The 10,910-nt window shown below is 39.5% G+C and overlaps 1 protein-coding gene across 1 annotated transcript in view; it reads right to left on the bottom strand.

Moving 5' to 3' along the window:
* Positions 1-10,910, bottom strand: part of IL1RL1 (interleukin 1 receptor-like 1) — a 28,486-nt gene that overhangs the window by 7,308 nt on the left and 10,268 nt on the right. The window contains exons 8-9 of the mRNA XM_009997883.1: positions 4,726-4,869; positions 3,180-3,338 (exon numbers count right to left, since the gene is read on the bottom strand). Of these exons, the coding sequence (XP_009996185.1) occupies positions 3,180-3,338; positions 4,726-4,869 (303 nt within the window). The remainder of the gene's footprint in view (positions 1-3,179; positions 3,339-4,725; positions 4,870-10,910) is intronic.

Here is a 10,910-nt window from a genome sequence, read left to right as displayed (position 1 = left end):
AGCTGTTCAAGCGTAACTGGGAATGTGATGTTGGAGGTGTTGAACCGAAGAAATTCATGAGCCAGCATGCTGTGGAAGAAACTTATGGGCTAGCTCAGAAAGCTCCACATCAAGCCTCCAGGAACTGCTTTTCTCAATGACCTCCTGTGATATCTGTGGGAGCAAGACTGCAGATGAATGCCTGTCCAATGAAATGCTCACTCTTCAGTAATAGTGTAGAATAAATGCTAGAGTTGTTTTGGTGGGAGCATGTGATGCTGGGCCAAAAGAGGAGGCAGGAGCCTTGCTAAAGAAGTTCAAAGTAACAACTATTTAAGAAAGTAAATGATCTTCAGATGTCATCAGCCAGCTGCATAAGCATCCTTTCTTTGCTGGGGGCTGCCAGTCTATTGCAAGGGTCTTCTCAGTCTCAGAGAGACCCAAAATTTTCAGCTCCTGGGTCAGGAAGAGAACAATTTCAATGACTTCTCCATCTTATTTCTTGGCTGTGAGAGTATTTGACAAAAACAATTTGCCTTTCTGTGATGTTCATCAACTCAAACTCTTTCCATTTTCTTCTTTTTCACTACATGATACTCACCTTAGCAGAACAAAACCTTTTGAAGGTGAGAAAAGTTAAGGTAAGCAGCTACTCTCATATGTTTAGTTCCCACAATAACAACACATTTTTTCACTTTTGACATGCAGTCCATTGTGCTCAGGGCTGAAAGACCCTGGACTTGGGAAGGTATTCACTTCACTATTCCGATTTCTGATGTCATGCTTATGGCAAGAGGAAAGATGGAGCTACATGCTACAAATACTTGAACTGATGGATTCATTGCAACCTGTTACATGACTGAAGCGTATACCAGTTCAGAATGTGACAGAAAATATTGTGGAAGAAAAATACATTGGCAACGATTATGCACAAAACTTCATGCATCTGAATCTGACTTACTGCTGGGAGGGCACACTAGTGGAGGTATAATATAAGCTTGCCCTGTTCTCTTGTCCTTCTTTTCCAGTCCTTTGCCTACGGCCACTACTGAAGATAGGACACTTGGCTACTTAGAACGTCGCTCCAGTGAAATATGATCATTCATCTGTTCTTTGCTCATGGGTTTGTGTATTACAGATACAGCAGCTCTAGCAGCATCTGGTTAGACTCTGCAGCAAGGATTGTGGTTATGGATTATTGGATAATGAGACTATGAGAAGAATGGAGTATAAGATGAAGTTGGTGAAACCTCTTGGTTTGCTGGGTAAAAGTTGCATTTGCACCTCTTCAGGCAACTGCTAGGTTGTAGAAAATGCGATAAATCATTAAGACCAGGAAAAAAAGAAAGAATTCTACTTTAGGGAGCATAATGGGCATCCAACAAATATGCAGTACTGTTTAGCACTTGAATCATTCTGCTTAGCTTTCCTTTTCACTGGAAGAACACAAGTTTCAGGAAGCAAAGCTTTTAACTGGAACCAAGAGTCATAAGCATGTAATGAAATAATAATTCCATTTTATGTCCTCACTGACATTTTTTTTTACTTATTCTTTTTTTTAAGGAAGTACATGGAGCTTTACAGTGAAAAATATGATTCATCAAACACCATGATACATGTGTGGAAAGGATCACAATAACCCCCAGTGGCATTTCCTGTTTTACTCTACTTGGCAAATTTTAATGGTAAGGTTTTGGATTTGGAAACCTAGTAATGAAAGGCTCAAGATCATAAGATAAACAAGATTGGAGAGCATATGGATAAAGGACATCTGCTGGGAAGCAGAGAACTTTTAAGTTCTCCCAGCCGTAGGCAGATTTGGAATAGCTTTACTACACAGATAAAAGCATTTTGGGTCATGAAAGTGGACAAGGAAGAGAAAACCAGAAGGCTGGGAAAGTAGGCAAGAGAAAGAGAAGGACATGGGTCATTTTTCAAGTTTTGATCAAATTAGACCAAACACATCAAGCAAAATTCACTCAGTGTCCAAGGCTGACTTTGGTGAGTCTTTGGTCTGTCACTCCTGGGTTACAGGCATCCATTTATGCCTTCATACAGTAAAATAATCTTTGTTCTCATCCAATTTATTAGAGCCCTTGTTAGTTCCACAGCCTTTGCTTCAGTTGGATGCCATGCTCATCTTTCCTCAGGATTGCCATCCATAAACCATAGTTTGAGTAGTGTCCTATAACAAAATATTACATTCTCCCTAACCACCTGAAGAGGTGGCATAAGTTTTTGTCACTCACAGTTTTGTGAACTATCGTTAATTTCTTATTCTGGATCTGGGAATTGTTAAGCTCAACAACTCGTGCAGCTGTGTTTATATTCTTGTTGCAGTGACTTTTCCAAGGTAACACGGCACTTTTGCAACTCTCTAGAAGAGAAAGACGTCAGAGATCTCAGCCCAGTTCTGGAGAGATGAATAATACCTGGCCCAGTGCAGATTATTTCATAAATATGCCACAGAAGATGTGCCAGCTTTGCCTTCAAGCCTGCTTACTGACAGGAAGAGAAGATCTGGTCCACAGAATAACCAGAGCACAAGATAGACACAGCACCTAGATGACACCAGTCATAAGAGGTCGCATATGGAAATGAGCACAGATTAATTAACATGGGTCCATTCTGGAAGAGAAGGAAGCAGGAATAAAGAACACAAACTATCTTCTGAATTAGCACTGGGAAATATGTGAAGCAGGTCATGTCAGTGTATTTTCTGTGACTGAAGCTGAACTTCTTGTGCCTCTAATACCCCCATAATAGGTTGAAAAAAAACCTGAATTATAACAACAAGCTTGATCCCTCAATTTAGCTGGTGATTTTCTCCTGTTTCCTGTCTTGTAGACCTGCCCACGCATGGTTTGGTTGTGGCTTTGCCCAGATAACAGCTGTGCAGTTACACTACCCAAAGAGCAAGTGTGTGTTTAGAAGAGTAACACTTGGGGTCACATTTCCTGCATGACCCAAGAAGATGATAAATATTCTGTGCCCCTGCCCCATAGCTTACTTTGCTTAGCATATGGACAAGAATGAATTGCCATCATGTCACCCTGCCTGAAAGAGCAGACACATAGCTGCAGAGATGAACAGCAAGCTCAAGACCTTAAAGTGATCTTCTATACCCCTAAAAGGGATTAGGACCACAATTTTCTCAAGCTTGACAAGTCTTTCAGTGCATTATCTGATCTGAAACTCACCTTCTCCAGGATATATATCTCTCCCAAAAATACATAGTTTGTATCCACATTTATTTTCAAGAATATCTGGCATGATTTGGTAAACAAAATATTCCACAAAATTAGCTTCATCGGTGCGGCTTTTGGGGTAGATAACATATGCATCATATATCTTCCCATCTGTAAGGCAAAACCAGAAACAAGTGTACTGTGTTAACATGGATAGAGAAATTAAAATATCAGCCTTTGAAATAGATCTAAGTACAAGTTCCAGGTAATCTGAATAATGTATTTCATTGGGTACAGGTTTGGAAATTAGAGACTGTGCATAGTTGGTGTTTTCAACGCTTAGTTGTTATGTCTTGAGTAACTTTGGAGAACATGATCTCAGTATTATGAAAGATATATCTCAAAGAATACAAAATAAGAATACAATTGATTGATATATATTAGAATGAAACAGAGAGGAAGCTCATCATTTGTTATTTCAGTGATTCAGTAGGCTGTTAACAACCTTTGTCTTTCAGGACAAGACACTCTTATTCAATTCTTCCATTGTGAGGAAATTACTCATAATTCCCACAACATATCATACTTCTGACTAAAAAGCTCCATTACTTGGGAAGCAGCCTTGCAGCCAGAACTAAGTACAACGTCCAATTTTTCCTCTGCTTGTTTCTTCATTTCTCTCAAAATCTGTGTTATATGTTCAGTTTCTGGCCATCACAAATTACTCAAGATGCCTGTGCTTAGACGACTGATGCACAAAGTGCAAGTGTCTGCTCAACTCAGATGATTGTATTGATGAGGGGCTGAATTCGGTCACCTAAAGGCATAGAATCAAAATTGGTTTGGACCATATAGTGTCACTGGACACTGCTTGCAGTTCAGCTGCCACTGCAGAGTGGTTCAGGTCTCTCTGAAATCCTAAGGGAGATCCAATGGCACTAGCTTCTTATGGTTAAAAAGCTAAACTCAGCCTTGGGTCTCTAGGTTTCATGTCTGTGCATGAACTTGCATGTGTGCAGCTTCATTGCATGCAACTAAATTTAGATCTCTGACTCTTGAGCTGAAGTCACCTCTAAAATTGGAAGGGATGTATTCTCAAAAAAAAAAAAAAAAAAAAGGTATTCCACAACATTGATACCTTTCTGTTTGGCTTATAAAAACTGCATAGCCCTAACATGTACCTGTTCACACACTGGTCAGCAGGCTGAATCCTTTGTTTTAGACAGCATGCAACGAGTACAGTTAATAGCACTGTAAATGGGATTTTCACTGTCATTCAATGTTTAATTGCAAATGTTTTTGTTTAAGAAAACAGGAAACCAGGAATGAATCCCTCTTTTATGTAATACACCACTGCAGAACCCAGGAAACCAGGGAATGTAAAGCACTACCAGAGCTATGTATGTCCCCTCTTATTTAAACAATTTCAGAAGGCATGAGAAAGTGAATGATCAAGTTCAGGTGTCATATGAGTTAGTAAGCAACTACCAAATACATGCGTTTCCATACAATTTTACTTATTCCTTTCTTAAAACTTTCTTGCTCAATTCCTACTCACCGTCCTTGACTGAGTAGGGCTGAAATATCTCCCGGTACAATAGAACGATATCAACTCGGAAGTACTGATAAAGTGTAACAGAGACTGCCATTGTAACTAACAGAACAAGAGCTCCTGCTATCAGGAGGACGTTAGGAAAACCCACTGCAAAGAAAAGAAGCATATGGTTAGCTGTAGAGAATTTAACCTATGGGCTGAACCTCAGCCTCTCATATTCTTACTTCTGTTGCAGCTTCTGTTGCAGCTCACAACTGGCCACAAAGTTTTTTCCTTCCCCAGCCGGGGCAGCCAACACAGAGACCTCTACACTAGAAGCATACTAAGCAACATAGAATTAATATTTACTTAGTTTGGATCCAGACCTACCTATACTAAATACATCTGACAATGATGTTGACGTATTTTTTTTTAACATTGGAAAACTCTTAATAACATAACGAGCAAAAATGTTCAAGCTTTTTGTAAGACGTCTAAGCCTACGCGTGACAACAGTTTAAGTGGCCACAAAAGGACAAGCGGAGGCTTCCGGCATAGTTGCACAACCAGGGTACAGAGAAATGTACAAATAATGAAATCTGCAAGATAAGAACAAAGTACACAAACCAAGCAGGAAAACAGAACATGTCTTGGTCATAAAAATAAATTAAACTGTGCTGGAGGCAGATAATGCTCTCCCCTGCTTTTTTCTTTAAAGAGGATCAAGGAGCATGAGATAGCAATGATGGGTAAGGAAAACTGGGAAAGAAATGAGTCACCCACTTTAGTTTCAGCTTCCCTTGTGGAAGAGCTCTTGAATCTGGCCACTTCCACCTCAGAGACAAAGCCCTATCAAGGATAGGTTCAGACTAGATATAAGGAAGAAACTTTTTTACAGTGAAGGTGGTGAGACAGTGGAACAGGTTGCCTAGAGAGGTGGTAGAAGCCCCATCCCTAGAAACACTCAAGGTCAAGCTGGACAAGGCTCTGAGCAGCCTGATCTCTTTGAAGATGACCCTGCTCACTGCAGGTTGGACTAGATGACTTTTAAAGGTCTTTAAACTCAAACTATTCTGTGATTCTACGATTCTCTAAGGATGGCAGTCACAAGCTCTGTGCTATCATATGCACACAGCTAGTCTAGGACAAGATTGTGATTATCACTCTTCTAGGGAACAGCTATATTTCTATCACAAACCAGTTAGCTGCATTTCTGTAACAGTCCATTTTTCCTCTTGTTCTGTGGTTCACAGAGCAGAAATCAATCTAGATATATGCATCCTCCAGATGGCATCTAGTTCTCCTGCAGCAAGAGATCAGAGGTAAGAGCAAGGTCATGATGTACCCTACAAACTAGAAAGGTGAAGCTTAATCTACAGATTGTTACAGCCACAAAGCTGAAGAAAATACTTTTGATCTATGTCCTGGACATAAGTGAATTCATCCAGGATTCAGTACTGAAAACACAATGAATTCCAGATAGCAAAAGTTTTGTACAGCAGTCACACAAAAAGGATTCATTATTCCCTTGGAGGAAAGATTAATGGCAATTGTCTCAAAGTAGAAATCTGCTCCTAAGCAAATGAAAAATCTACTTGGTTCTAACATGTAGGCTCAGAGCAGTTTCATGTACATTTTTTCTCTGATGACTAAACTCATCCAGACATTTCCATGCAAGGTTCACCTTCTTTACCTAATTATTCCTGCCCAGCATGACAACTTAGCTTTACAACTAGAGTTGTAATCATAATACTGCTTTCGGGACTATTCTGTGATTCAGATGACTGAAATTATTTTGATTTAAAAATATACTTCCAGAGGTGTCAGACTGAGTGATGGACTTCTACTCCTATATAAATACACATGAAAATGTCCAGATTGTGTATCACATCTGCATAAAAGGGTTGATCTTTTCTTATTTTATCATGATATAGGAAATACAATAATATCACTAGAATATCACTAGAAGCATGTACGCCTTCATTGTTACAATGAGATCTGACGTATGCTGCTATTTCAAAATTGTCTTAGCTGAGGAAAAAAATATTCCTTTAAATGTTGACCACATACAAATTTAAATGCAATCATTTTGGCAATAGAAACATGGAGGTCAGTTCTGGCATCCTCATTATAAAGATGCTTCACAGCATTTCAACCTGTGGAGGGTGATTTCATCTACAGAAGGGACAGCAAGACAGATTGTAAAGTGCTGCAGATGGGATGCAGCCAGTAAGCATGCTGCCAAGAGAAGGCACTGACCTCCACCAAGGAGCAGAGCTTTGCTTGGACTTCACACTAAGTGAATGAAATAAGATAAAATATTTAGCAGTGAAGAGTCTCTTATTTTGAAATTTACAGGTTCTCCAGGAGATGCTGAATAAGGCAGTGTGTTGAGTAGTCCTTGCAGAGGCAACTTAAAAAACATTTGTGCCTGATAAATTTGACTGACAAAGTATATAAATAAAGAGCTGACAAATACATTTTCCCTCTCCTCTGGTAGGATATGAGGTAAATTTGACATGATTTTCCCACTCTTCCTGGTCCTTTCTTTGCCATTTAAAGGGAGAAAGTAACATCAAGCATGTGAAGAAGCATACCTCACTGGAATTAGAAGACCTGGAGTAACTACCTTCCAAAATTATTCAAGTACGCAAGAAAATAATCTGTTTCTTTGCAGTCAAGTTTGGCCATCTTGTAGTCTTAACAGTGTCATGTGATGCTCACGAGTATTCTTTGTCAGTGTGGACACCTTCAAATTTTATTATTTGATCCATTTTCCTGCTCAATACACACAAGCACAGACAAAATTAGGAAAACTAATCAGGAATGACCCAAGCATCAGAGATGGCCACTGTTTCTTATTGCTTCACTTGTTGAGAGCATGCTTGCCATGACATTACAAATACTGTCATAACTCATTAAGTATTTATAAAGCATGTAGAAAAGCAACAGATTCCAACAACAACTTCTAAAACCTAAAAAATGCTGTTTGCATTAGGTTTTGCACTGATTAGATGAATGCTGGAAAAGAAGCGGCAAGCTTCCTGTGCTTATACAGCTTGCAAAGCATCAGACAAGTACCCCACAGGGATTCAGTTCCCAGTAAGGCTGACTCAGCCTCTCATTTCTCTGGATCAAATCAACTGTCTTCAGCATGGTAGAGACAAGGGCCAGAAGACATGTTTGGAGGTCCTGAACAAGATTGAACAGATCCTGTTTTTCCACTTGACTATGATACATAATTTTGTAGTAAAGACTTAACCAGTAGACTGTCTTCTAATGTTATTTATTTATATTGGAGAGCAATGGGAATACAGAACTATCAGCTCACAAGAAACAATTTTGGAGATGCCAGAGTAAACAAGTCAGAAAGCAACATTTGAAGGATTTCCTGGCAAACTCCAGAAGAACAAAACAGTTTTTTGTAACTTCTCTGTCTTCTAAGGGGGACGCGCTTCCAGGCAGTAAAAGCAAACCTTTGGATCTGGAATTCCTTTCCACATCCACCTAACAAAAATGAGCCAAAAGGTTAGTTTCAGTGTTAAACATCTTTGAGGAAAAACCGAGCTGATGTTCTGGGCTGAACTTTATCTGAATCATCGGAATTTCCGGCATTTTCCAGAGAAGAGGGTTCATGCAGGAAAGATTGATGGTGTGCATTTTACACCTCCTTTTGAATGAGCATTGAGGAATGTTCAGAGAGAAACAAGATTACGCTTGTGGTTCAGACATATGAAAAGCCACCTCATCATTTAACCAGCCCTGAATTAAGATGGGGAACTACAAGCCAGTGCCAGCTTATACATTAATAAAAAGGGAAAGACTTGGAAGGTATTCAGGCAGCCCATGTATTCCCAGTAAAGAGGTTAAATGGGTTGCTGAATGGATGTTCCTGTCCTGACTCAGCTCTGCTGGTAGAAGGAGTCAACACTTCCAGTTTCCCCAATTACTTGTCATTGCCTCTGTCTCAGAAGCTAACAGCTTCCCACCCTCTGCCAGCAGAGCTACTTTGGTGAGCACTGATCCACTTCAGTAATCAATGAGCTGAACTGGCATGAACAGTGTAGCCAATTTAGTTTTCTCTTGCTTGAGTGGTGGCATCTTCCAGCATGAGAGATACTAAGCAGCTGTGGAGGGCAACTGTGGGTAGTCTGGCAGGCAGAGTTGCTGTCTTTTGCCAGGTGTCCAGCAAGACTGGCTACACCTTTGTCAGGAGAGGTGAAAAAGAAGGAAATAAAAAGTTGTCACAAATTCCTTAGCCTTACAGTGTCCAGAGGCACACCACACAAAGTTATGAACATGATCTCAGAACACACGGCAGAACATGTTTTGTGGCAGACAGGGAATGTAAAATCTGGATCATCAGCATCTCTGAATATTAGAAAGTGAGATACAAGACTGAAAGAGGAAATGAGAGAGCCTTTATTTTCTGTAAAGAGGTATTGTAAGACATGAAGAATCCTTTTATGAAGAAGTCAGATAATATCAAACAGCTTCAGGCAGAGAAGGGAGAAATAGGATGGAAAATAGTGTAGAAGAATGGCTTCTGTATTGACTGGGCATGTTAAAAGTCTAGGTAGGGGATGGATGAGGAAAAGAAATAGAGAAGATCTTCCACAGCAGGGGAAGCAGCCTGTGAATATAGCTGCAGCAGCAGCTGAAGAATGCAGGGCCACTAGCACTTCCTAACAGAGGCAAGAACACAGCTGCAGAGACTCAAAATTCATAGCCAAATGGTAATTAAATTCTTGTGACAAAACAAAGGAGTTCGTCTGATTTCCTTGTGTCTAAAAGGCGTAATGTTCATAGTCTGGGTACCACCAAATCACACCAAAAGTAGCTGACTGCATTCCATTACTCCTGATCACTAAGGAACTTGGTTCATGTAGCTCATTTCTAAAGAACTGATCAGCTTCTCCTAGCAGCATTTATTTCCTACTGAAAAAAACAGGTGGAAAGACACTTGGGACAAACACTTGAGGCAGACACTTTTTTCACAATGCAGCACTTCTCTTCACATACATATGTGTATACATACATGTGTGCACAGTATTTATCTTAAACTGGACAATATACCTTTTTCCCTGTGAAATGTCAAGCAGCTTTGCCGATGACATCCATTCCTGGTAGTATTAAGGGAATATTTTTGTTATCCACGGAGACAAAAACAAACAGCTCTCACCAACGCTTGACTGTGAAAAAAACCCTCTTTTTCTCATCACTTCTCTATGGAAAGTTTTTTCTTATGTGGATTACAATTATTATCAAAGCAAATTGTTAGCATTAATTATAACAATATATAAGTGAGTTAGGACTTAAAGGATTTAATTATGACTCAGAAATATAGATTTAATTCCTGGTTCCCAAAGAAAATTTCCATGTGTTGATCCAAACCACTCATTCAGCAGGTTTTTTAAAACAAAGACTGAATAGGTACTAACACAGAGGACCTCCAATGCAATTGCTTACACCATCTTTGCTTCCTCTTCTAGTCTGTCATCTGTGCTGCTAAACACTATGTGTTTAGTTCATTAAATGCTCCCAAAATGGGTTACTTTGAGTAATGAGTGGCACCTCTTTCTACTTAACACAGATCTGTGCTACAAATAGTGAGAATGTAACCCATACTTTGAAAGAAAAATAATCAGAATACAGAGCAGGAACTTGTGTAAAAAGCACATTAACAGGATAGTAGTTGGCAGACACAAATTGTGCTGTGGAAAACACTAAGGAACAACTACATATTAAAAAAAAAAAAAAAAAAGACCCACACAACTGGTTTTTCCCATTACAAAAAACAACAAACAAACAAACAAACAAAACACAAAACAACCAAATAAAAGTACACATTTTTATTACACATTTACAAGATGAGAGGCACAAGCAAACCCTACAGCATTTTTATTACACTCAGAGGCAAGCTGACACTGTTTAGCACAAATATTGCTCAGCTGTGTGATGAGTGAACAAAGAAAACTAAAGCAGAGCACAACCATTTCTGAGTGTAGCGTTGCTTACACCAACAGTGCTGAGGAGCAGAAGCAGGCATCTTGACAACAGCAGCATAATGGAGAAGGGGACAGACATCCACACAAAAGAGGCAGCAGTAAAGGAAGCTCACAGTCAAGAGCTTTCATGAATATTTACTGAAGACCTACGGATAAAAAACAAAATAAGCTTTGTCTGCAACAGAAGCCAAATTCAATTAA

Source organism: Chaetura pelagica, unplaced genomic scaffold (genome assembly GCF_000747805.2).
Source record: "Chaetura pelagica isolate M959 unplaced genomic scaffold, ChaPel_1.0 scaffold123, whole genome shotgun sequence".
NCBI classification, from domain to species: domain Eukaryota; kingdom Metazoa; phylum Chordata; class Aves; order Apodiformes; family Apodidae; genus Chaetura; species Chaetura pelagica.
Note: the sequence above shows the minus strand (reverse complement) of the source record. Positions and strands in the feature narration are given on the sequence as shown.